The sequence below is a fragment of the Molossus molossus genome, unplaced genomic scaffold (genome assembly GCF_014108415.1).
Source record: "Molossus molossus isolate mMolMol1 unplaced genomic scaffold, mMolMol1.p scaffold_m16_p_1, whole genome shotgun sequence".
In the NCBI taxonomy this organism is placed as follows: Eukaryota; Metazoa; Chordata; class Mammalia; order Chiroptera; family Molossidae; genus Molossus; species Molossus molossus.
In genome coordinates this window covers 35873676-35897965 of record NW_023425344.1, presented here as the reverse complement: position 1 = coordinate 35897965, position 24290 = coordinate 35873676, and the positions used below count along the sequence as shown (strand labels likewise).

At 42.2% G+C, this 24290-nt stretch overlaps 1 protein-coding gene and 1 pseudogene across 1 annotated transcript in view; one reads left to right on the top strand and one right to left on the bottom strand.

Moving 5' to 3' along the window:
* Window positions 1–24290, bottom strand: part of CWH43 (cell wall biogenesis 43 C-terminal homolog) — a 47290-nt gene that overhangs the window by 5468 nt on the left and 17532 nt on the right. Inside the window, exons 7-13 of the mRNA XM_036271829.1 lie at window positions 21155–21412; window positions 18769–18894; window positions 14925–15004; window positions 11447–11552; window positions 10247–10382; window positions 8201–8350; window positions 2250–2394 (exon numbers count right to left, since the gene is read on the bottom strand). Coding sequence (XP_036127722.1) covers window positions 2250–2394; window positions 8201–8350; window positions 10247–10382; window positions 11447–11552; window positions 14925–15004; window positions 18769–18894; window positions 21155–21412 — 1001 coding nt within the window. The remainder of the gene's footprint in view (window positions 1–2249; window positions 2395–8200; window positions 8351–10246; window positions 10383–11446; window positions 11553–14924; window positions 15005–18768; window positions 18895–21154; window positions 21413–24290) is intronic.
* Window positions 13195–13631, top strand: LOC118636904 (annotated as a pseudogene).

The following is a 24290-nucleotide window of genomic DNA, read 5'->3' as shown; positions in this document are numbered from 1 at the left end:
AGTCTCTAAAATAATACACTACAATTTATTATCTCTTAATTTTTTCATAAGCTTGATGGTGGACATATGGATGCTTGTTAATCTTTACCATTTTATATCACATTCACACATACATATATATGCCTTTAGTATACATAAAAAATTGTAATGCATTTTTAAATTAAACAAAAATTTTAGTGATTAAAAAAGCAAATAAAAAAAGGACTGTTCTTGTTTGCCTTGGGAAGAGATAAAAAAATTAGTCATTCAGTTGTGTATACTGGGAACAGTAGTAAACTGTGACTGTTTAACTATCATTTTATTTTATTAGCTTTAAAAAGATGCTGTCAAGCCCTAGCTGGTTGCTCAGTGATTAGAGCGTCAGCCCATGAACTGGAGAGTCCCGGGTTCGGTTCCAGCTAAGGGCATGTACCTCAGTTGCAGTTTGTCCCTGGCCCTGGTTGGGGTCATGTGGGGGGCAGCCACTTGATGTGTCTCTCTCACATTGATGTTTCTCTCTCTCTCTTTCTTCCTCTCTCTCTCCCTCCCGCTCTATCTGAAGATAAATGCAAAAATTTCCTTGGGTGAGGATAAAATAAATAAATAAAAATAAATAAATAAATAAAAAGATGCTGTCAAAATTTAAGACTGCAGAATTCAAATATTAATTCCTTAAATAGAAAAATCTGTTCATCCAAGCAGTTGTGATAAAAACTCTCTGCATTAATCAACTTCCTGATAGAAAAAGCTATACAAGAAACAACTGCCAATCTTGACCATTAATAGTGGAAACCAAGAGAGGATTAAATAAAAATAAAATAAAATTCCTCTTCCCTAACATTACCCATATGCCTTACACACACACACACACACACACACACACACACACACACACACAAAGAATTCCTTCTATTAGGATGCAAATTTTTCTTAGACTTTCCACACAGCACATTCTCTAACATTCTTTTGTGCTGCATAGGCCGTGTACTTACCTTATCTGACTTTCTGCACACAGCCAGACACGCAGAGTACACGCATGTGGCTACCACTTACCGAGTGCGCCTACACACAAGGCTGAGCGCTGTGCAGACACTTGCTGACACTTTGTCATAACAACCCTATGGTACAATAGATGTTGCCACCACCATTTTACAGATACAGCCACTGAGGCCCAGAAGGGTGAAGTAACTTCCTCCCAAGGTCACACAACTGGCGAATGTAGCACCAGCTAGGCTAGTAAAGAGGCAGCATAGAGAGGCCCAGCCAGCGGTCAGCAGTAAGGCCCCCGAGTGGGACCATCTTAGAAGCCCCGGCCATAACCCAGCCACCAGCTGACTGCAGGAGTGAATCTAGGGGGGGAAACAACAGAAAACCACCAAGCCAACCCACAAAATTATGAGAATATTAACTCACTGTTGTTTTAAGCCACTAGGCCTGAGGTGGTTTGTTACGCAGCGGTAAGTAACTGGTAGGCCCAGTGACTCCACACTCTCCATGCTACCTCTCACTCTCTGACCTCTCCCCCATCCTTTTCTGAGATAACCTCCCTCCTCTTCCCTCACCCGCCACCCCCGGATAGCCACATTAAATCAGCGGTTTTCTTTGTCCTACCTTTTGCACTTCTCTGATCCCATTAGCAATGTCGTCCACTTCCACGGTTTCAGTGATCACCAAGAGGGCAGCGACCCTGTCTCCAGTCCTGACTGCCCTTCTCAATTCCAGATCCGTGTGTCCAGCTGTCTACTGGGCAGCTCCATCAGTATCCCACAGATGCCTCAGCTCAGCCTAAAGCTGCACTTACTTCTTTTTTTTTTTTTTTTTTATCCTCGCCCGAGGACATTTTTTGATATTTTGTTCAGATAGAGTGGGAGGGAGAGAGAGAGAGAGAGAGAGAGAAACATCGATGTGAAAGGGACACATCGAGTGGCTGCCACCCACACAACCCAACCAGGGCCGGGGACAAACTGCAACCGAGGTACGTGCCCTTAGCGGGAACTGAACCCGGGTCTCTCGGGACCGCAGGCTGATGCTCTAACCGCTGAGCCAAACCGGCCAGGGCTACACTTACTTCTTTGCGAAACCTTCTTTCTTATCTATTCTCTATGATAATAAATGTCAAAATCATAAACCCTCTGACTGAAGCCGAAATCAGGAATCCATCCTGACTCCACCTTTGGCCTTATCCACTATGACCAAGATTAGCTCACGTTCTTAAACATGAAGAGCAAACATATTACTTAATAAATCAAATCCTATTACGACTGTGTTACCTTCACGTTGCCATGTTTGATGAGCTGTTGATAATCTCTCGAACCAGGTGCCGAGGTGATATATCCCAGAAATACCACTTGATTAGAGCTACTTTTCAGTAGTTTTGAAACAGCAATAGCCTGAAGTTTCCTGTCGAGGTCATCTCTAAAAAAAATGCAAAAATGTAATTTTGGTTTGTATTTGCAAAACAATTTTTTAAGTCTTAGGTACCTTCCATGGATGGTTTGGCTCAGCGTTTATAGTACTGACCTATGGACCGAAGGGTCGCAGGTTTGATTACTGGTCCAGGGCATATACCTGGGTTCCAGGTTAGACCCCCAACCCTAGTCAGGGTCAGGTGGGGGACAACCAATCCATGTTTCTCTCTCACATCAATGTTTCTCTCTCGGTCTCTCTCTCTCCCTCCCTCCCTCCTACTCTATCTAAAATCAATAGAAAAATATCCTCGGGTGAGCATTAACCAAAAAAGGTCTCACCCTGGCCGGTTTTGCTCAGCGGTTAGAGGTCTGCAGACCAGAGAGTCCCAAGTTTGGTTCCTGCTATGGGCATGTACCTCGGTTGCAGTGTGTCCCCGGCCCCGGTTTGGGTAGTATGGGTGGTGACCAGTCGATGTGTCGTTTCTTTTTCTCTCTCTCTCTCTCTCTCTCTCTCTTCCTTCCTCCCTCCCTCCTGCTCTATCTGAAAATAAATGCAAAAATGTCCTTGGGTGAGGGTAAAAAAAAAGTCTTAGATACCTCAGTTCCCAAAAATATCTTCAAGGAGAGCACAAACCCAGAGTAATTCCTATTTAGGCAAGGGTCTCAAGGTTCTGGAAATGAACGACCCAAGATACATGCTTCAACTGAGTAGGCGACCAAGTCTTAACTGAGAACAACGTGATCATTCCCCACAAATCATTTGGAGTCAACTTGATTTAACTATCTAATCCAATACCTTCTCATCAGAAGAAATTATGCCAATAATCATCTGCTACATGGTCATCAGTATTACAACTAAAAACAAGTAGTCAAAAAAAATTTTTTTTTAAGCAGCAGCAGCTGTGGTAAGAAGGAGACTCCTAACATTCACAGAGCACCAGGCTTATATAACCTACTCAACATCCTCAACAGAACACCAAACAGTGGCTAAGCATGATACTTTTACCATGCAAAGCACTGTTAGTGCATCACTGAGACCCTTAGCAAGGCCATCGAGCTTTGCGGTGGCTTACCATCTATTTGGGAGAAAAATGGGGACATCATATTTGAAATGATGCAGCCAGGAAAACTGAGACCACTCTAGCTGTTTCAAACAAAGTGAATTTAATGTCGGGCTCATTCCCTAGGTAATGGCAAGCAAAACAGTAGTCAGCGAGGCAACTGGAGTTTTGCAACAAGGAGAAACCAGGACCACCTCTAGAGCCAGAGGGGCAACAGGAGGCCCAGCAGCCAGAAGCTGGGAGATGATGCTGTGGAGGAGGCTGCTCAGAAGGAGCTGGGACCACGGAAGAGGCTCACTCACTAGAAAACCAGAGAAGACGGAGAGGGAGGATGGGAGATGCCCTGGCTCCTCCCCTCCTCCGCCTCTCCAGCCTTGTGAGTGCCTCCCTCTGGCTCCACCTGCCTGGACGCAGAGGGCAACCGGCTCTGTGCAGCCGAGAGGGAGATAAGCCAGGAATGGATCCAGGAGCAGACAGGCAAAAGTACAACACCGGCATTTACAGAGAAAGAGAGCTAATATACGATTAAGAAGAAAACAATGACAAAGGAAGACAGGAGATCACCGAGGACCTAGAGGATTGGAGGCAACTCATGAAGGTAGGATCTGAAGACGGGACTAGCTTAGATCAGTATGCGTGGACAGCTGAGAAATAGTAAAAGAGGTCTCCGGAAATGAAAGAGTGAAAAGAATGGTCACTTGTTTAACATCTTTGCTACCGAATTTTCCTAATATCTGAGAGGCAGGTGTTAGCTCTATTTTTAAATGATGCTAAGTAACGTCTATGGTTATTTTCCACCTCCCCTGCCCAGATCCATTCTCGGCCCTCTCTATGGCCTGGGAGGCTGCCCCCTGCAGACGGCATCTCCTGGCCTCCCCAGCCTGCTGGGTTCCAGTCGTTACCCAGCTGGAGGCTCCAGCCAGCCGCGAGGGTGAGAGGACGACGGGCAGTCGGGCTGTTTCTTCCCCACCCCCCGGCAGCAGCTGCGTCCCCCATGCCTGTGGCCCCTCCTGCTTGCAGCTCTCACTCTGGGGACACTGTTTCCTCTGTCTGTCCCCAAAGATGGTCTGTCCCCGCTGCGACTAGCATCTGAGTGGCTTGGTGTCTCTCATCTGCCCTCTGACCCTTCTAACATGCTGGTCAGTAGTTCAATAAGTCTGCAGGGAATTCTGGTCCTTCTGACACGCGGAACCAGGATGCAAATCCAAGTCTAGGAAACTCCAATGTCTGCCACACAGACAGTATTTTTATACAAATATATTTCGGCAATATATTATTGGAAAATAATCTAAGACTCTGGTTTTACATTTTCTCAGGAGATGAAAGTTATCCGGTGATAATAATAAAAGCAGAAAGTCTATGAATAGATACAAGGCAAGGAAAGAGAGAGGGCACACATACACATTTTCTGATCTGTTAATATTTGTTCAGCCCAATAACCTTATAATGAGGACTGGAAAAGGGAATTTTATCCAATTTTAACTACAGTGATCTGAAACGCACTGAGGTTATGTTACACCAGAACCAAAACTAGAGCACGGGTCTTCAGACTACAGGTTCTGTGCTCTTTCCTGTTTGTACATTTATGCACGTTTATAGATGAAAACAAAAAAACAATAGTGATTAACTGGTGACTTCATTACCTAAAATTAAATCACCGAATCCGCTAATAACATGCACAAGCATTCTGTACTTCATCCCTAATATGAGTTCACACTTGTCTGCTATCATCATGAGCAAATGAAATCTCTAAATATTTATTCACAGTAAGAATCTTGTATTTAATGTTGCAGAAAACAAAGACAAACAAAAATATGTAACGATGACCTCACAAATTATTTAAAGCGTGCACTTTCCCATGTCACTTGTTGGGAGACTACAATGTCCACGGGCAGGATGTCACAGGAGGGACACAGCTGTGGCCCTAAGGACAGAGACGGCGCTGAGCACTGTGCTTCACACACAGCGGACGCTGGGTTTATATTCAATGAGTGAATTATTTTCTAAGCTGCCCAACGAACCTTCCATTTAGGGGTGTCTGACTTGGTTTAATAATAATGGCCAGCATTCATTGCGCACTTACTGTTTGCATGTACTTAGCATGAGATAATATATCTCATTTAATCCTCACAAGAACCCTATGAAACAAGCAGATTGTTGCCCCCGATTTACAGACGAGAAAGCTAGTTAAATAACTCGGTGTAGGATGTACCTTGGATTAGGATTCAAACCAGATTGTCTGATTCTAGGTTCTGAAATTCCATGCTCTTGACCATTAAACTCTCCTGCCTCCCTCGCCCCTCGGTACAGCTCCTCAGTAAGGGTTGGCTATTCCTGTTAGTGCTGTCGTTGTCATTATTGTTAAACCCAGTGAGTGAGATGGCACCTAAAGGATGAGGTGGTATTCAGAGGGCGATAACGACGTGGTTAATAGACAGTGAGACAAGGCTGTCCTTCCAAACAGTCTGAGCATCTTTCAGTCTTGTGGTCCCTGGCAAGTCTGTTCTTCACATTGCAGAGGAGCTAGGAGGGAGCTGAAGGGAACCGGGAGGAAAGTAAAAGAAAAAAGGGAAGGAGTAGATTCAACTGTTTCTTAGGTTAAAACCTTGCAACCTTCAAACAGAAAAGTACCTATTTTTTAAAAGATAAATATAACCCAAGTGCTATTTAAGGCCAGTGGGATGATTTTAAATGCCTATACTTGCTACATGAAAATTACCGGGAGAAACAGAAGGCATTTCTTCAAGCAAGTTTAAAGAGATATGGACCATCTATATCATCTGTCTTCCAAACACCTTTATTTCTTTTTTATCCTCACCCGAGGATATTTTTCTATTTATCTTCAGATAGAGTGGGAGGGAGGGGGAGGGAGGGAGGGAGAGAGAAACACTGATGTTAGACACACTGATTGGTTGCCTCCCGCACGACCCTGACCAGGGCTGGGGACAAACCAAAACCAAGGTACGTGCCCTTGACCAGAATTGAACCTGCCACTCTGGTCCGCGGGCTGACACTCTAACCACTGAGCCAAACCGGCCAGGACCACCCTTCGTACTTCTAAGACGGCAAGCAAGTGTCTGATTAGTGACTAGATCTCATGATTCGTTTATATTACATATGCTCTGACTTATTTCAGAAAACACGCAAGCATGCTTTCACAGATGCCCATAATACTGTGAGAAAAAGTGAGATAACCAGGAAAATAAGGGTAGTGGACACATTCGTTTTGTTTACGTAAAACTCACAGTGCAACAATGCTGTTTTTCTAGTGCTGTGTGTGTCACTTTAAAGCTCTGTGACCCCGAGTTATCAATGTGAAGAGAACCTGTGCACCCTATTTTATAGCACTCAGCACTTTACATCAGTGTTTTCTTTCGTATTACAGAATGTGTACTATGGTACAGTATCAATTATATGCCTTTATCTTTGCTTTTATAATATATTATTGGCATTATTCATGATTTAACAGTACTAAGTCGCTGGTGGCAAATGTCATTTTGTGGGGATAAAACTCATTCCCCATTCTTCATGTCTCTTTGTAAAGGGACTTTCTTAGAAAACAGTCTCTTCTCTCTCTCTCTCTCTCTCTCTCTCTCTCGCTTTCTCTCTCTCTCTTCTCTTCTCTTCTCTTCTCTTCTTTGGGGTGGGGGGTACTTTTATAATTAATTAAGTTTAGAAGAATTAACTGGTCAGGCTTGTCTCAAATCCTTCCTCTTTCTTCTTGAAAACTGCTAGTTTGCAAACAGGGGTTTCCTGGCTTATTCTCTCCATGCAGGTGGGAGCCGGACAGGGCGGCTGCCCCTGCTGGTAGGCCTCCTGTCTGTGGGGAGCCAGTTTCATGTATTGTTGGGAGATGGTTCAGCAGGTCCATATGGACGCACTTAAGTCATGAGGTCCAATAGGCTTATCAGAATTAACAGTGATCTTCTGATGTCCCTGCCAGATTCCTCTGCCTACCTAAGTAGACTGAAAACCCGAGGGAACAAGGAGGGTCATTTCATACTCTCAAAGCCCAACAGTACTTCCAGCTGCAGTGACCCTTGAGGAAAGGGGAATTTCCTTTTTCTGCAGTCAGGTTTTCCCTAAGGTTCCAAGCACTTGCAGGCTCTGAGTTGAGTCTACCTAATTCCTAGCTGTGTGACCCTGGTTGGACAAGTCAGGTAACCTCTCTCAACCTAGTTTCTTAATCGATAAAACGGGGCTCTGACAGCACTCACTTCCCGCAGAGTGTGGATCAGATACAATGATGCGCTTGGCATAGCACCTGCTCAGTTGTTGGCTGGCACAACCATCACTGGGCCTCGTGCCATCGATAAGGACTGCCTGCATCTCAAATGTTTCTACGCCTGATCTTTTTTGATCCTTACCCAAGGAGATAATATATATATTTACATTAATCTTCAGACAGAGCTAGAGGGAGAGAGGGAGAAAGAGAGAGAGAGAGAGAGAGAGAGAAACATCAATGTGAGAGAGACACATCGAGTGGTTGCCACCCACACGACCCCAACCGGATCCAGAGACAAACTGCAACTGAGGTACGTGCCCTTAGCGGGAACTGAACCCAGGACTCTGGTCCACGGGCTGATGTTCTAACTGCTGAGCCAAACCAGCCAGGGCTCTACAACACGGGAGGAAATACTTTGGGAGAAAAAATAGAAGAAAGTAAGATAGGTTATTGCCTAAACATCAAAGTAATGTGTTAATGACGTTTTTTGGCATTTGTGTGCCATTAAAAAGACCAAAGAAACCCACTCATGATTCCCAAAGTGTGTCACAACGAAATCCACCAGTTTGTCCCAGATGTTTACAGTCAGTGTTATGGCTGGCGCAATCTCGCCCTCTGGTGACGGAAGAAGGTGATGCTCCGATTTCACAATGGGGTATCTTGACAAAACCATTATCCTGTATGGGAATGAAAAAAAACATCATGGTCTGACCATATCATGCAAACACGGCTAAGCAATTGTGTTAATAAGGGACATGTCACACTTCAAGCATCCCACTGAGGGACATTCAGAGCAATAATGTGGCGTAGACTTATGTGGCACTCTGTCGGTTCATTGTATCTCTGCTACTTAGCATTTCTTGCTGTGTCACTAATAAACTCTGATAAGACAGTTTTATCAACTCTGTTTTAGTAAGTGCTACGGAGACACGCAAGGGGAAGAGTTAGCAATATACAAAATCCATTTTACTTGCACTGTTACTTTGGCAACATATTGGCATAAACAATTCTAATAGTAACACATTTGGAAATGTACAGTGTTGCCAGCAAGGACACAAAGTCACAACTTGCAAAAGTAGATCAAAATGTGTCCAATAAAGCTATGAAAGCAAGCACTACCTCACTCTAAGTCAAAGAACTAAGGAAAGGATGCACAGAGCTGACTTCAGCTGGCACCTCTTCCCTGGCTGCACACATTCTCTCTGGCCCCTTCTTGGAGTCCCTCTGAAGGGACTGTCTCCACTGATGATGACTGAATTTGCATGTCCAACCTGTCCTGTCCTACTCAGCTCTCCAGGCTACATCCAATTGCCTACTGGATGTCACTTGTCTGTCCAGGGACATCTCAACCTTAGTACAGTCCTGCTACTTCCTGGTCAATGGCATCATCTCCTACCAGGTATTCAGGTCAAAAACCTACATGTTGGCCTTGACTCTCCTCTGGACCCTGACACCTAAACCATCACTATGTCCTGTCAGCTCTGTTCCAAAACAGTTCCTGAATGTCCCCTTCTCTCCAGCTCCGTGGCTCTCACTGTCATCTCTCACCTGCGCTATTGCATCTACCTCACCACCTGTCTCCTTGGTCCCACTCTTGCCCCTGACATTCTGTTCTTCCAAGAACAGCTGGAATGATCTTTTAAAAGTGTAAATCAGCCTGGCCGGTGCGGCTCAGTGGATTGGGCGTAGCACCATGGACTGAGAGCTTCCAGTTCTATTCCCGGTCAGGGCACAAAGCAGCTGATCGATGTCTCTCTCTCACATTGATGTTTCCCCCTCTCTCTCCCTCACGTTCTATCTCAAGATGAATGCAAAAACGTCCTCGGGTGAGGATAAAAAAACAAACAAACAAATGTTAAAAAAATAAAAATGTAAATCAGATCAGATCACTCCCGTGTTTTAAATCCTCTAGTGGCTTCCCATCACAATTGAATTAAATCAAGTCCTGGGCATAGATGACGGGGCTAAGATCAGGTGCCCACCCTTGACTTCATTTTTCATCAGTTCTCCCTCAATCCCTATGCTTCAGGCACACCAAGCTTGATCCTGCCTCAAATCTTCACCTTGGTGTTTTCCTCAGCTCTTCCCATGGCTGGGTCCTAGGTCCTTCTCATCACGAGGTTTTCAAGAAACCTTCCCAACCATTCCCCCTCTCCTAGCATTCCCGTGGCTCCTGCCCACCCTGTCACTTCCCTCTTGATCGTTTGTTTCCTTTCCTACAAAGCACCTAATCACTATCTCAAATGATCTTACTTTGTGTGCATGTTTATGTTCTGTCTCTTCACACTAGAATGGAAGCTTCTTAAGGACAATGTCCAGGTCAGATATGCTTACTGTTGAACCTCAGCTCCTACACTGAATGACTCAACATGGTAGATTGAAAATATCCAGTAACCAGAAACCATTAAAACAATTATGGGATAGGCATATTGTCAGTACCTCCTCATCCACAAGATGCACCACTGGGGTGCAGTCATAGGACTAAGGTATGACAACCTCACCTTTCCACTCTAAGCCTACGCTGCCCAGTCTTTCAGAGTTACGTTCAGGATTAGTACCCAAGGTATACTCACCCCCAAGTGTGATCCCTTGTGCTTGGACCAAAGTCAGTATAGAAACCCAACTTCTCCCCTAACCACATGGTTAAATCATTGTTCCCAATATAGGGCTTAGAAGCGTCACTCTCCAAAATTGTTATGAAATCTGCACCTGTTCAGAAAAAAAAAAAAAAAATGCATGTCATAATTAACCACGACAATGCAAAAACAATTAGCAACACTTTGTTCTTGAACATTTTGCCTTCATTCATAAATCAAAAACAAATTCCTAATGAGTCACGGAAGTGAAGTGGACCAAATCTGAGCTATAAGGGAATTTTCCCATATTTAGAATATAATTAATACACGGGGCACCTTAAGAAAAATGCAGGAAAGGATAAAAACATAGCTTTTCTAAATTTTCAAATATTATTAACATCATTCCCTAAATCTCCAATAAGCTTAATGCCTTTCTCAAATACCCAATGTATGTTCAGAAATGAGACAGTGTGTGTAATAGTGTTTTATTACATATAATAGTGTTAATAGTGTTTGGGCAAATATCTGCATGGTACTGGCACAGAAGTAAGTGTATTGGTTTTTCCAGGCCCTGCCCAGATGTGCCTCAGAAGCCTGTGATCAGGACTGAAGGACTAAAGGCCACGGAAATTTCTTAGCAGCATAGGACTCCCACAGACCCCAGCAATTTCCCAGGAGACATGCTTGTCATATCTTACACACCTTGCTCCACTCTCCATGCAGCTGATCTAGGAATCAAACGCCCACAATACTTTCAAGGATGCTTCATACAAAGATGAGCTCCCCCAGGCACAAAAACTTAAAAATTATCCCTTGGGCTCTTGAAAGCAATTTGTTTCACAAATGAGCATCACGCTGACCCATGCTGTCTTTTAACCCGACAGTTTTCTGGTCCCCAAAGTGAGTCCCCAAGTGACAGGAGCCACCAGCAGGGGTGTTTCTGAGTGCAAAGGCATAAGAATCCTCTGTAGATACCCAGTATGAGGCATTGTTCAGAATCAACAGAAATCATTGTTCTCAAACAAGGACAGATGTGGTTCCAGAAGCTTAACCCTCCCGCAGCTGCTCACCAAAGTAAAGCCTTTTAAAGAGATTTATGACCCAGTAAACCCTCCTCCTGTTACTTATGATCTTGCCCAAAATAAAAGTAACAATAGTCGTTTTTCAAAACCTAGAACTAATTCCAGTAAGGCTTACCTGTTTCATTAAGCAGTTGAGCTGATCTTTCTAGACTAGACCACCCTTCATTGTCGAAGCCAAACCTGAAAGGCCAGATGGCAGCGGAGACCTCTGTGGTTGGTGCCTGAGGAAGTTGTCACGGGGATTTAGGACGACTGCAGACAATGGCAGGTTCACTGACCCAGCTTTCTCCACCTCTCTCTACTAAAATGCATATCCCAGCAAAGAATTTCCTTAGATATGTGCCCACATTTAATTCATAAAACAAGGAGATATTTGCTATATGGTCTCATAATCTTCTGTGAACTTCTAGCTTAAGCTTAGAAGTTTGAAAAGGGAGCATTTGTAATTAACATAGTTTGTAATAGCAAAAATTATCTGACTGTTGCCCTGGCCAGTTTGGCTCAGCGGTTAGAGCGTTGGCCTGAGGTCCTGAGAGACCTGGGTTCGGTTCCCGCTAAGGGCCCATACCTCGGTTGCAGTTTGTCCCCGGCCCTGGTCGGTTGTGCGGGTGGCAGCCACTCGATGTGTCCCTTTCACGTCAATGTTTCTCTCTCTCTCTGTTCCTCTCTCTCCCTCCCACTCTACCTGAACAAAGAATGGAAAAATGTCCTCGGGTGAGGATTAAAAAAAAAAAAAAAATTATCTGACTGTTGTTTCAATGGGTAAAAATAGAAAAATCAATGAACAACTGCGTCGTGTACATGCAGTGGAGTACTACCGTGCGAAGGAGTGAGCCGAGGCTCCACATTTCCATATGGATGCATCTCACAAAAATGATTTTAAGAAAAAAATAAGTTGCAAACAGTATATGTCGGGTATCATTCAGATAAAGTTAAAAACATGGAAAAATCAATATTACCTAGGGATATACCATCTATCATAACAATATAACGAAAAGCATGGGAATGATAAACACCATCTTCAGGACACGGGGTCCCCGGCCACGGGGAAGAATGAGAGCACAGAGGACACACGGAGTCCTTCAGCATGTCTGCAAAGTGGTGTAACCACTCTAAGCGAATCGTAGGTGGTGTTACTTCCCTAGGGTCCCGGCAAGGCCAAGGGTCAGGAGCGCAGCCCCTCTGAGAGTTCCTCCTTTGGGCCCATGGGCTCAGTCAGAGACCCTAACTGTCATCTCCAACTAATACCTCCTGATCCACCACAGGGATCCTGTGAAAGAGGGTGGCTGATTAGAACAAATCCATCACCACAACTGCAAAACAACTCACACTGGACCATATGAGCTCAGATTGGCAGAAGAATAAGTAGCAACCTCTAGGCGTAGGAGGGTTATTACTCAACACAAAAAAACTCAATGTGCCACCAGCAGTGAGCTGGGCATTTCACCTTTACACAAGAAAGATGATTCAGTTTAGTGAATGTTATATAAAGGAATGGAACCATCAACAGAAATTTCAAGAAGCATGCCTATATGTGTCAAGCTATCCCTTTTCATGCAACTATATCATTAACTCTGGATTTTATCACTCCAAAAGCTGGTGTTCCCTCCTTCTTCTGATCTCAGTAAATGCCACCTCCCTCCATTCGGTTGCTCAAGCCAAAAAAACAGAAGTTACCCTGATTCCTTATTTGTTCCTCTGAATACTATCTTTCTCCCCTACTAGGATGTAAACTCCATGAGAGCAAGCATCTTGTCCAGCTCATTTGCCTCTGAATCTCTGTCACCAGGCACAAAAGAGACGTTCAATAAAGATTATCAAATGTCCCCCTTTGCAGCCATTGTAGACACACCAGCGGTCAAAATGAAGTTCCATCCCTTTGTGACTTCTGACCAGAGCAAAACCATACAAGGCATTTCAATGCACCTTCCCACATTCACAGGAAGAGTATGTCTTCTCCTCGTTCCAAAGAGCTGAGACAGAAGTACAATGTTCGATCCACGCCCATCCAAAAGGATGATGAAGTTCAGGTTGTTCAGGGACATTACAAAGGGCAGCAAATTGGCAAAGTAGTCTAGGTTTACAGGAAGAAATACGTCATCTTCATTGGCTGTATGCGGTGGGGGAAAGCTAAGGGCACAGCTCTTCAAGTGGGCATTCAACCCAGCACGGAGGTGATCGCTAGACTAAAGCTGGACAAAGACCCCAAAAAGATCCTTGAATGTAAAGCCCAATCTCGACACGTAGGAAAGGAAAAGGGTAAATACCTGGAAGAAACGATTGAGAAGATGCAGGAATAAAATAATCTTACATACAACTTCCATTAAAAAGTTTTAAAAAAAAAGATTTATCAAATGAATGAATGACTGAATGAACAAAAGAACAGGTATTAAATCTTACTGAAATGACTCCTTTTGAAAAGAATCCCTGACATTATGTATACTCTTCTGACTGGCATTATTTGCAGTCATTAATAACAACTAATAAATAAAGGGAAAAAGAGAGAGATCATGTAATAAGTTATTTACTTAGTTAGGAAATAGTTACTGAGTTCTGAGCAGGTGCCAAGCACTCCATGAGTTGCTGGGAGGACCAAGGTGAACGAGAGAAGCATGGCCGGCATCTTCAGTATAGCTTTTTATTTAATATGAAAAATTTCTCTGGTAATACAGATTGCTAAAATCCAAAGTTAACCTAGGAATTCTATTTTACTCAAAAGTGTAACTCTAACTACATTATGAAACACACCAAACTTTCTATCAGAGCGTGAAGAAAGCATAACATTGCAATGACTTACTCTCGCCCACCTTTCTTGCAGAGAAAGGGACAATGAAACATACAGAACTGCAGATAGCAAGAGGGAAAAGAAAGAGACAAGAAAACTTCCACAACTCATCAATACACAAATTATCCTAAATCTGTAAAATCAGTAATTATCTGTAAGATTTTTCTTTTTTCTTTATTTTTTATCCACACCCGAGGACATTTTTACATTTATCTTCAGATAGAGCAGGAGGGAGAGAGGGGAGGAGAGAGAGAGAGAAACATCAATGTGAGGGAGACACAATGACCCGCTGCCACCCACACAACCCTAACAGGGGCCGGAAACAAACTACAACCGAGGTACGTGCCCTTAGCGGGAACCGAACCTGGGACTCTCTGGTCCACGGGCCAATGCTCCAACCACTGAGCCAAACCGGCCAGGGCTGTAAGATTTTTCTTAAGTCAAAGACTCTTATATTATTGCCATCAGCAATATCTCCTAGACTGTACAAAGAAGTCTGTCGTAAAATAGTTCTTTATTTCCTAGTTTAGATATGTTAAGTCATGGGGAGAGAAAAATAACTTCATATAACAAAATCTCAAGCAGTTTGCCTCTACCACATGTATCTATCCTGTCCCAAGAACCAACCCAACTTCATAAAATAATTTTCTTTTATCAGCCTCTGACCTATGGGGTAAGAAGATGAGATACAGAACCCTACAGTCACTAGATCCAGGTGAAGAGTTCAATCATAATAGAGAAGTGTGCAAATGTATGCATATACATATATATCATATAAAATTCCATATTAAGATTTTTAATGACTTACCCTTTTGTTCAACTTTCTCTCATAGGTTTTATGCCGTAGTCCTAATCCTAGTAACCCCACACCAACGAGCAGCCACAAAACTAAACAGAAAGCAAAGATACTTGTTTAAAAAAAATTAAGTTTGCTTTAAAAAGTAATTTTCATGAAATTGAAACTATTAATCAAGAATTTTGTTCAAAGGGGAAATATCTAATTCCTGCATTGATTTTCATGTGTGTCATGCATACATAACCCATACATTAAAACCAGGCTTCAAAGAATCTTCCCTAAAAATATTCCAATGACCATGATCTTAAAGTAAAACTAAATCATAAATAGATCCAGGAAGTAATACATGAGAAAACAACTGTCTGTGAGCAGGGACTAGCAGGAAATAACACCCTGAAGAATCAAGCCCACAAATACTTCAGATATTGAACTTTAAGAATCAGAATATAAAATAAGATGCTTAACATGCTTAGAAAAATAAGAGGGTGTTCAATAGTATTACTGAGGAACATGAGACTAACTCAATGATCAGAAAAATCTGTCAAGAAATCAATAAACTTCTAGAAATAAAATGATATAACTATACTAACTGAAGTTAGAAACTCAATGGACAAGATAAACAGCAGACTAGATGACGCTGAATAGAGAATTAGGGCAAGGGCAGCGTAAAAACAAAGGTAGAATATGAACAAGGTGAAGAGACATGGGGGAGAGAATATGAAGGTCCAACACATACTAATTAGAATCAAAAAGGAAAGACGAGAAAGAGGCAATATCTGCAGAAACAATGCTGAGAATTTTCCAGAATTGATCAAAGACATGACCCTTAGATTCAGAAAGCCCAGAGACTCCCAAGCAAGATGAGCGGTGGGTAGGATTGAGAGAAAAGGATCTATGTCTAGATACATCACAATAAAACTGCAGAGCACCAAAACAAAGAGAGAGTCTTAATAGCTGCCAGAGAGAAAAGGTAAATTATCTTCAAAGGAGCAAAGATTATACTGACAGCTGACTTCCTATCAGCAAAAATAAAAGCCAGATGACAGGGAAATATCTTTAATGTGCTGAGAAAAAAAATAAGCGACTACTAAAAGAACAGAAATTAAAGGTATAATTTCCAAACTAGAAAGAGAAGTGGATAAGAATTAAAAAGCCCAACTAATGCCAAAGAAAGCAAGGAAATAAACAAGGAAAGAATATACCTACAGAAAGTAGAAAAAGAAAAGTGAAATGACAGAAATAAATCATAATACATGAGAAATTGTCCCCCCAAAATATTTTAAACTTCGACGTTAAAAAACAAAGACTGACATTCTGGCAAAGGCAAAACTGGAGACAGTGGTCGCCAGGAGTTTGGAGGAGGTAGGGGAGGACGAAGAGGTGGAGCATGGGGATGTGTAGGTAGCAAAACTATTCTGTATGATCCTGTAATGGTAAATACATGTGATTATACATTTGTCAAAACCCACAGAACATACAACAAGAAGAGTGAACCCTAAGGTAAACTATGGACTTCAGTTCATAATAATTTATCAGTATTGGCTCATCAATGATAACAAATGTACCCTAATAAAGCCAGATGTTAATAATAGTGGAAGTTGTCAGGGTAGGAGTCAGAGGAGATATATGGTAAAGCTATACTTTCTGCTCAATTTTTCTATAAACCTAAACCTGCTCTAAAAAAAAAAAAATCTATTAACGTTTTAAAAAGACAAAGAGAGTGGTTGCCATGGGTAGGAGGAGGGTGGGGTGAATAATAGGCAGATCGCAGAGGATTTTTAAGGCAGTCAGACTACTCTTCATGATATTATAACGGTGGATACATGTCAGTGTACATTTTTTCAAACCCGCAGAATCTACCACACCAAGGTAAACCCTAATGTAAACTATGGGCTCTGGGTGACTGGTGTGTTCCGAGTGTGTGCATCAGTGGTGATGAATGTGCCACTCCAGTGGGGGATGCCGATACTGGGGGATGCTGTGTACATGTGAGATCAGAGGGAATATGGGAAATTTCTGTACTTTCTGCAATTATGCCATGAACCTAAAATGGCTCTAAAGAAAAAGTATTTTTTAAAATCACATAAAATTGTCTGAACAACTTTGAAAGTTAACTGCTCCAAATGCCTCAATTTGATAAATCAATTAAAGAATTATGGTTCTTAATAATAATAAATTTAAAAGACAAAGATTGTCAGGATTAAAAACAAAGAAGCAAAAATAGCCAGATCTTGGTTTCAAGGGAAATAACTAAAACATCAAAACACACAAAAAAACTCTAAATTTTAAAAATGTCCCTCAAATTTTTTTAAGTGAACATATCCTCCAGATTTTATTGTCACATTAAACAAAATATGAAGCTTAGAACTAGATCATTTGGCCCCTTCTCGTCTTATCTCCTCCCAGTTCAAAATGCTCGCATCTCTGAATAGCCGGTGTTCTCTTAGATCTGCAGTTGGGCTCAACGCATTCAAGCTTCAGCACAATCTTCTTTGTAGTTTTAGCCTTTTTTGCAGAAAATCGGCTTAGTCTGCACACCATAGCCACTCTGCTTCCTGTCGTGATGCCACTTTCCCTGTGCATACAGAGAATCCTTGCCCTTTTTGTACTGTTACTCTGTGGGGTTGATGCTTGCCACACTTCTTACAGAAAGTCAGCTTGCGAGAGAGCGCTCCCGCTTCCGGCCCCGCATCTTCCTTTCCCTGCCTATAGCTCTCTCGCAAGCATGGTGAATGTTCCTTACATTTTAAAATAATCTTTTTAGCCCTGGCAGGTTTGGCTCAGTAGTTAGAGTGTAGGCCTGCAGACGAGAGAGTCCTGGGTTCAGTTCCCGCTAAGGGCATGTACTTCAGTTGCAGTTTGTCCCTGGCCCCTATTGGGGTCATGTGGGTGGCAACCACTCAATGTGTCTCTCTCACATTGATGTTTCTCTCTCTCTTCCTCCTTCTCTCCCTCCCCCTCTATCTGAAGATTAATGCAAAAATGTCCTCAGGTGAGGATAAAAACATAATAATAATCTTTTTAAACTAGTATAGAACACATATTAGGTTTTTATATAATGGTCTTACTGCTTTGTAACAATTCTGTTAGAAATATATTGAGATTTTATTTAGCTTCTTGATTGTTTTCTACCTCTTTACACTGTAATATTTTGTCTTTTTAGTCAAGTATCCATTCATTAAAAGTGCAGACCGGTTTTTACACGTCCTTAAATCCTACATAGTACTATGTAGTTATGAAATTTATTGTACCCTATTACACTATCTGCAAATTTTATACATTCAATAAATATTTAGTTAATCCAGTTCATTTGAAATGTTATATTAAATAGTAAACTTGTTTCATGTTTGAGTTTCTAGCTCATCAATATTCCAAAAGTTAACATATTTACTCTCCTAAAAAAGGAGAATAAGGAATGGAATAAATAGTTTGACTATTAAAACAAAGCATTTTGGAAACTTTACCTGTTAAATCAACTTATCTACATTAGAAGTAAAACAAAACAGGGTATTTACGGTTGAAATGACATATTAGAGATTTGCTTTAAAGTATTTCACCGTAAATAGTAGGGAAGGTAGCTGTTAATAACCATTGGAAAATTGTTAACAATTGTTGAAACTGGGTGAAGGGTACATGAGCGTTCATTATACTTTAATTTCATATATGTTTGAAACTTCATGCATGTATTTATAATCAATTTATTTATTTTTGTTACAGATGTTTCTCCTTCCCCCCCACCAAGACACCCTCCTCCCTATCCCGTGTCCCACCACCACCACCCGCAGCAAGCATTGTTGTCTATGTCCATCCATATTTTTAATAAATGCTTTAAAAAAGAAAGCAAAACCATACTTACAAAGTTTCATGTATTTTTCACTCTTTCTGAAAAGCACTTTAGGACTGTTTTTTGTTTGAAGAAGACAGTCAAGACTTTTCTTAGGACCAAATAGCATATGTAGCCCAATAATTAGCATCACTGTCCCTATTGAAAGAGAAAGAACATATTAAACTATATTACATTTCAATCTAAAAATCCTTCCAACAACAAATTCCAGGAGTCGAGATTTCAATTAAAGGGGCACACCCTGAAAGTTTGGTTATTACATTAATTTATCTCAGTACCTAAGCAGTTATTCTAGCAATACTTTTGATCTTCGGGATGATCATAAGAAATCAGCTCAGTAGAACCTGATGGATTCTTTCCGTTTCCTGAGTGTGTCCTAGTTGTCAGGTTGCTGAGAGTACGCATCACTGCTAACCGGGCAGAAGGTGGATGGAGCTCAAGGGCAAGAAGCCTCTGAACGGCCTTAAGGACTCAATCTTCTCCACTGGAGAGACTGCACCTGCACCAAGTTGAGGTGCACAGAAGAGGCTATGTAGGCTGTCAATGTGGCAGTGTGGGTGGCAATAATTCTGGCCCGGGATGTGGGTACTGGGCACAGGCTCCTCCCAGAAGATGCGCGCTGGCACTCACTGCGCCCATGAGGTGGGCCGATAAAGTCGAGCTCAACTGGGATGCATTGTAATGTAACTTACATGTAAAGTTTACATATTTCTAAGGTCGTGTCTACTAAGAGCGGAAACAGAGGTATGACTGAATGATATATAAATTAGGAAATGCCAAGTAAAGTTAAGTTTAGGTGGCAGGCTAGCAACAAAACAAACAAAAAAATTATGTGCAATTTCCAAGAAATAGCAGGAGAAACCCAGACAATAAATTTATAACTTGTTCCTGATTTAATACAGATTATTTAATTATATTAAAAGCTACTCTCAACATTACCAACATGTTTTAATTTTGTGGCTTTATCAATATAGTGTCACTCTTACTAAAATAAATCTTAGTTGCAAAGGCACTCACAAAGCACATCCTTCATGACACCCTGAAGAAATAAACTTAGGCTTAGAATGGCTCTTACGTTCATTCGTTTTCTCCACATGGCAGACCCCTAAGCAAGCTGGAGTAAGGAAAAAGCAGGGCATTGGACAGGAAGACAGAGCAGGACAGAGCACACACACCTGAAAGAGACCAGAAGAAATACCAAGTTCGCAAAGCCAAGATTATCGCAGAGGAAATGCGGCAATGGACTTCTCTAATCAGATGAGAGCTTGAGTATTTGTCAGAAACATCAAATTCTCAAAAGTCATTTTCAATATTTCATGTACTTTAAAAATATAGCTTCTGAATCAACCTGTCTTCACAGATGTCTAGCTCATGGAATAGAAAAATGTATATGAAAATGTACAGAGCAGTTGGATGTATACCAAGGTGGGTGAAGGGGCTGAAAAGGAACTCAGGTAGAAGCCTAGGCTTATGTGCAGTGCTCACCCCAAATGTAATTCCACAAATATTTGTCTAATTTGATGTTCGGGGTTTCCCCCACTACAATGGAGCTTCAGGTGAGCAAGGACACTATGTCTCTTAAATCTCCAGCACCTGGCCCTGGAGGTGTGCAAAAACTTTTTTTAATGAGTAAAGGAACAAATGGAAAAATGAATGAACAAACAAAAACTAAACGCCCTACCAACATGTCTGGCTCCTTACTTTTCAAAGATGTTATCCTGGAAGCATCTGACATATTTTACTTAAATTAAAAGGATAAGCAACGTTTGATTTATATATTATGCAGCACTAATGTGATCATTGCCAGGAGATAATTTTTAAAGGACTAAGCTGAGATCAGTTTATGAAATTTTAATTTTGGCACAGAAGTTCATAACCACTGAAATAAAAATGTATTTATTCTATGATTTGGGAATTTATCACTTACACAAAGGTTCAGATATGCAAAATATATTTTGTGGGTAAAAATATAGTAAACAGAAAATTCACAATTCAAATATATACATATATATATATATATACACACACACACATATATATATCATTGAAGTAGCAATGTGAGCAGCTTTATCATACCCTTTCCTGACATATCATAAATACAAGTTTTCACAGTACCTCTCATACTTTATTATGAATTAAACTTATCTTTCACAAGTAATTCACTTAAAAGGGCGTGGTAGTAATAAATATTACTAAAACTCAGATGAATGAAGAAATTTGCTCCTAAGTAGTCATTTAGACATTCCTCCAGATTTTTTTAATCAAGTGAGTCTGTTTTAATGAAATAGGCCAGATCATCCTATTTATTTCCACTCGTCATGTAAAGCGCTAACTCCCACCATTGAAGGGCATTTTCCAATAGTTACTGCTTTAATCCAGACCTTTCAAATGAACTCACCCAAAAGCACATCCGACCTTTCTCTAGCGTAGATACCTCCTGGGACAAATTTAAAAGCTGTGCACCATGCACAAAAAAATATATCTAGAATATAAAATAGCATGGCAATGGTCATGGTTTTCCCAGGTCTTGACCCTGAGCTAAGGAGGTGTCCAAGCACTTGAGGCCACATGGAGGCTGTGAAGAGGGCGAGGACACAGCCGGAAACAGCAGCTGCCCACGTGGGCAAGTAAAGAAGACCCGCCGCCGAAGCCGCTCCTGTTTTTGAGAGAGAAAAAGAAAAAGAATCAGAAAGGAAAGCAGTAATGGTCTCTTCCATTTTCTTATTTTGAAAAGGGGGGAGGCTACTAAGCTTGTGGGATGACTGCTGTATAGCCATTTAGAGCCAGAAGGGACCTGGGGACAGACCAACCTTCCCACGAATGGGGGTGAGGTCTAGGAAGGTTAGCGACTGGCTAGAGGTCACACAGGAGTTACCTGCACAACTGGAGGTGGAATGTGGGTCCACTGGATCTCAGGCCAGTGATATCTCTTCACGAATGGTGGGGGACGGCACTTTTAGATCATTTGTGTTAAGATCCAAAGAACAAATAGACCCAGAGACACAGAAAGGAGTACAGTTCAGACTGACAAACTTCAGAGGAGGGGGCGGGGGGAGGGGTGAGATAAATCAAAGAACTTCTATGCATGTGTGCGTAACCAATGGACACAGGCAACAATGCTGGGGGGCAGGGGCGATAGGGAGGAGGGTGTCTTGGTGGAGGGAACATCTGTAACAGAAATGAATTAATTAATAAAAATAAAAATACAGCCCTGGTGGGTTTGGCTCAGCGGTTGGAGTGTCGGCCTGCAGTACAGAGAGACCCGGGTTCAGTTCCCGCTAAGGGCATGTACCTCGGTTGCAGTTTGTCCCCGGCCCTAGTTGGGTCATGCAGGTAGCAGCCACTCAATGTGTCCCTTTCACATCGATGTTTCTCTCTCTCTCTCTCTCCCTCCCACTATCTGAACAAAATATCAAAAAATGTCCTCAGGTGAGGATTAAATAAATAAATAAATAAACAAAAAAAGATCCTAAGAGCAATAAAAACCGAAATAAGTAAACTTACCTATAATGCCAAAAATATGTCCATTTAATTTAACTGGCCAGATTCAAAACATCAGAAAACGTGTAGAGTCAGTGTGGTTTCTAGGATGCTTTTGTTAAGAAACTTTCTAAAGGCATTGCCCTCCATTTAAATACTGCCCCTAGTCCCACATTAAGTAAGTTGACTTTCCCAGCCACATGGGCCCAAAAAGAGATGTGACTGAGAGTGTGCAGGAGATGCAGCGCAGTGGCCAGGCGGCTCACCCCTCAGCCAGCGCCCAGGAGATCTGGGGGCCGTGCAGCCCGCCTGGGCCACAGCAGGCCCTTTGTAAATCTTGGCTGATTTGATCAGCCAGTCCGGAGGCAATGTAATAATTCTCCCAGTTCCTATGGAATCAGCTTTGAGAAAGCATATCAGGATCTTTGTTTTTTTAAATATATTTTTAAAAATATGTTTTTATTGATTTTTTAGAGAGAGAGAAACATCGATGTGAGAGAGAAACACTGAGGATCGAGCCTAAAGCCCGGGCATGTGCCCTAACTGGAAATTGAACCAGGACCTCTCGGTCCACCAGACAATGCTCCATCCACTGAGCCACACCAGCCAGGCCATATCAGGGTCTTATAGCACCCCATTTTGGAGCCATCAATATAACATTTTCCCAGAGAATATGACATTTTCTAGACATTTCCATCAATGTTGTATCGTTGTGACGCACCCTTCGAGGGTGTCTGTGGCAGACTGCTCACTGCTCAGGGCAAGAACTCCAGAAAGCCGGCGACGGGGCAGGAAGTGGCTGCAGCCAGCTTCCTGGTGCCCCGTGGCTCACATCCATCAGTACTGTCCACCTGCACCGTCACAGAACAACGCATGTGGCTGTCTATTCCACCCACTTCAGAAGACCGTAACTCAGACATACATGGGAACCAGATCCCAGGTCCCTCTGCAACTCACGGACTTTAACTCCACAGTGAGACCATCCCACACTTAGATCCAACAATGGTTATTTTAATAACAGAAAAAAAATTTTTTTTCATTTTGAAATACAAAAATGTAATTTCTATTCGCTGTAGACATTTTAAAATACAGAACTATAAGGAACCAATTAAGAATTGCCTAAGACTAAGATGACCACAGCCAATACTCTAATGTATTTCTGCTTATCTTTTTCTATGTCTATGTGGAAGTATTTTTATGTACTTTGCCATACCATATTGTGGGAGACAATTTGCATGGTATCCATCTTGTTAAAGTCTGCTCTGCTGTCTCCAGCCCCAGGGCGGGGTCTCTCTGCGTGCAGTGTCTGCATTCCTCTAGATAATTGTTTACTCCATTCTTTGCTTATTTGTTCCACCTGGGGTATTTATTGGACTTTGCTTCAGGTGGGATACTCATTAACTGTTTCACCTGTTTTCCCCCCTATATATAATGTGAACTCCCCCTGAATAAACGAGACTTGATCAGAATCCTGTCTTGTCTCCATTTCTCGTGTCTCTTGTCCCTCCTCATCCTCACTCCCCCTCTGGAGTCCTCGTTGATCAACCTGCGGGCCGGGTCACCATATATTGCTCTTTTTTTTTTTAATCCTCCGCCGAGGATATTTTTCCATTTATCTTCAGATAGAGTGTGTGTGGGGGGGGGGAGACATCGATGTGAGAGGGACATATCGACTGGTTGCCTCCCACATGACCCCAACCAGGGCCAGGAATGAACTGCAACTGAGGTACATGCCCTTGACCAGAATCGAACCCGAGACTCATTAGTCTTCAGGCCAACACTCTAACGTCTGAGCCAAACCGGCCAGGGCTATGTTCTGCTTCTTATGTGACATTATATCAAGAACATTTTCACCCTGATTGGTTTGGCTCAGCCATTAGAGTGTCGGCCCACGGACTGGAGAGTCCTGAGTTTGGTTCCCGCTAAGGGCACGTACCTCAGTTGCAGTTTGTCCCCAGCCCCAGTTGGGGTTGTATGGGTGGCAGCCAGTCGATGTGTCTGTCTCTCTCTGTTCCCCCCTTTCTCCCTCCTGCTCTATCTGAAGATAAATGCAA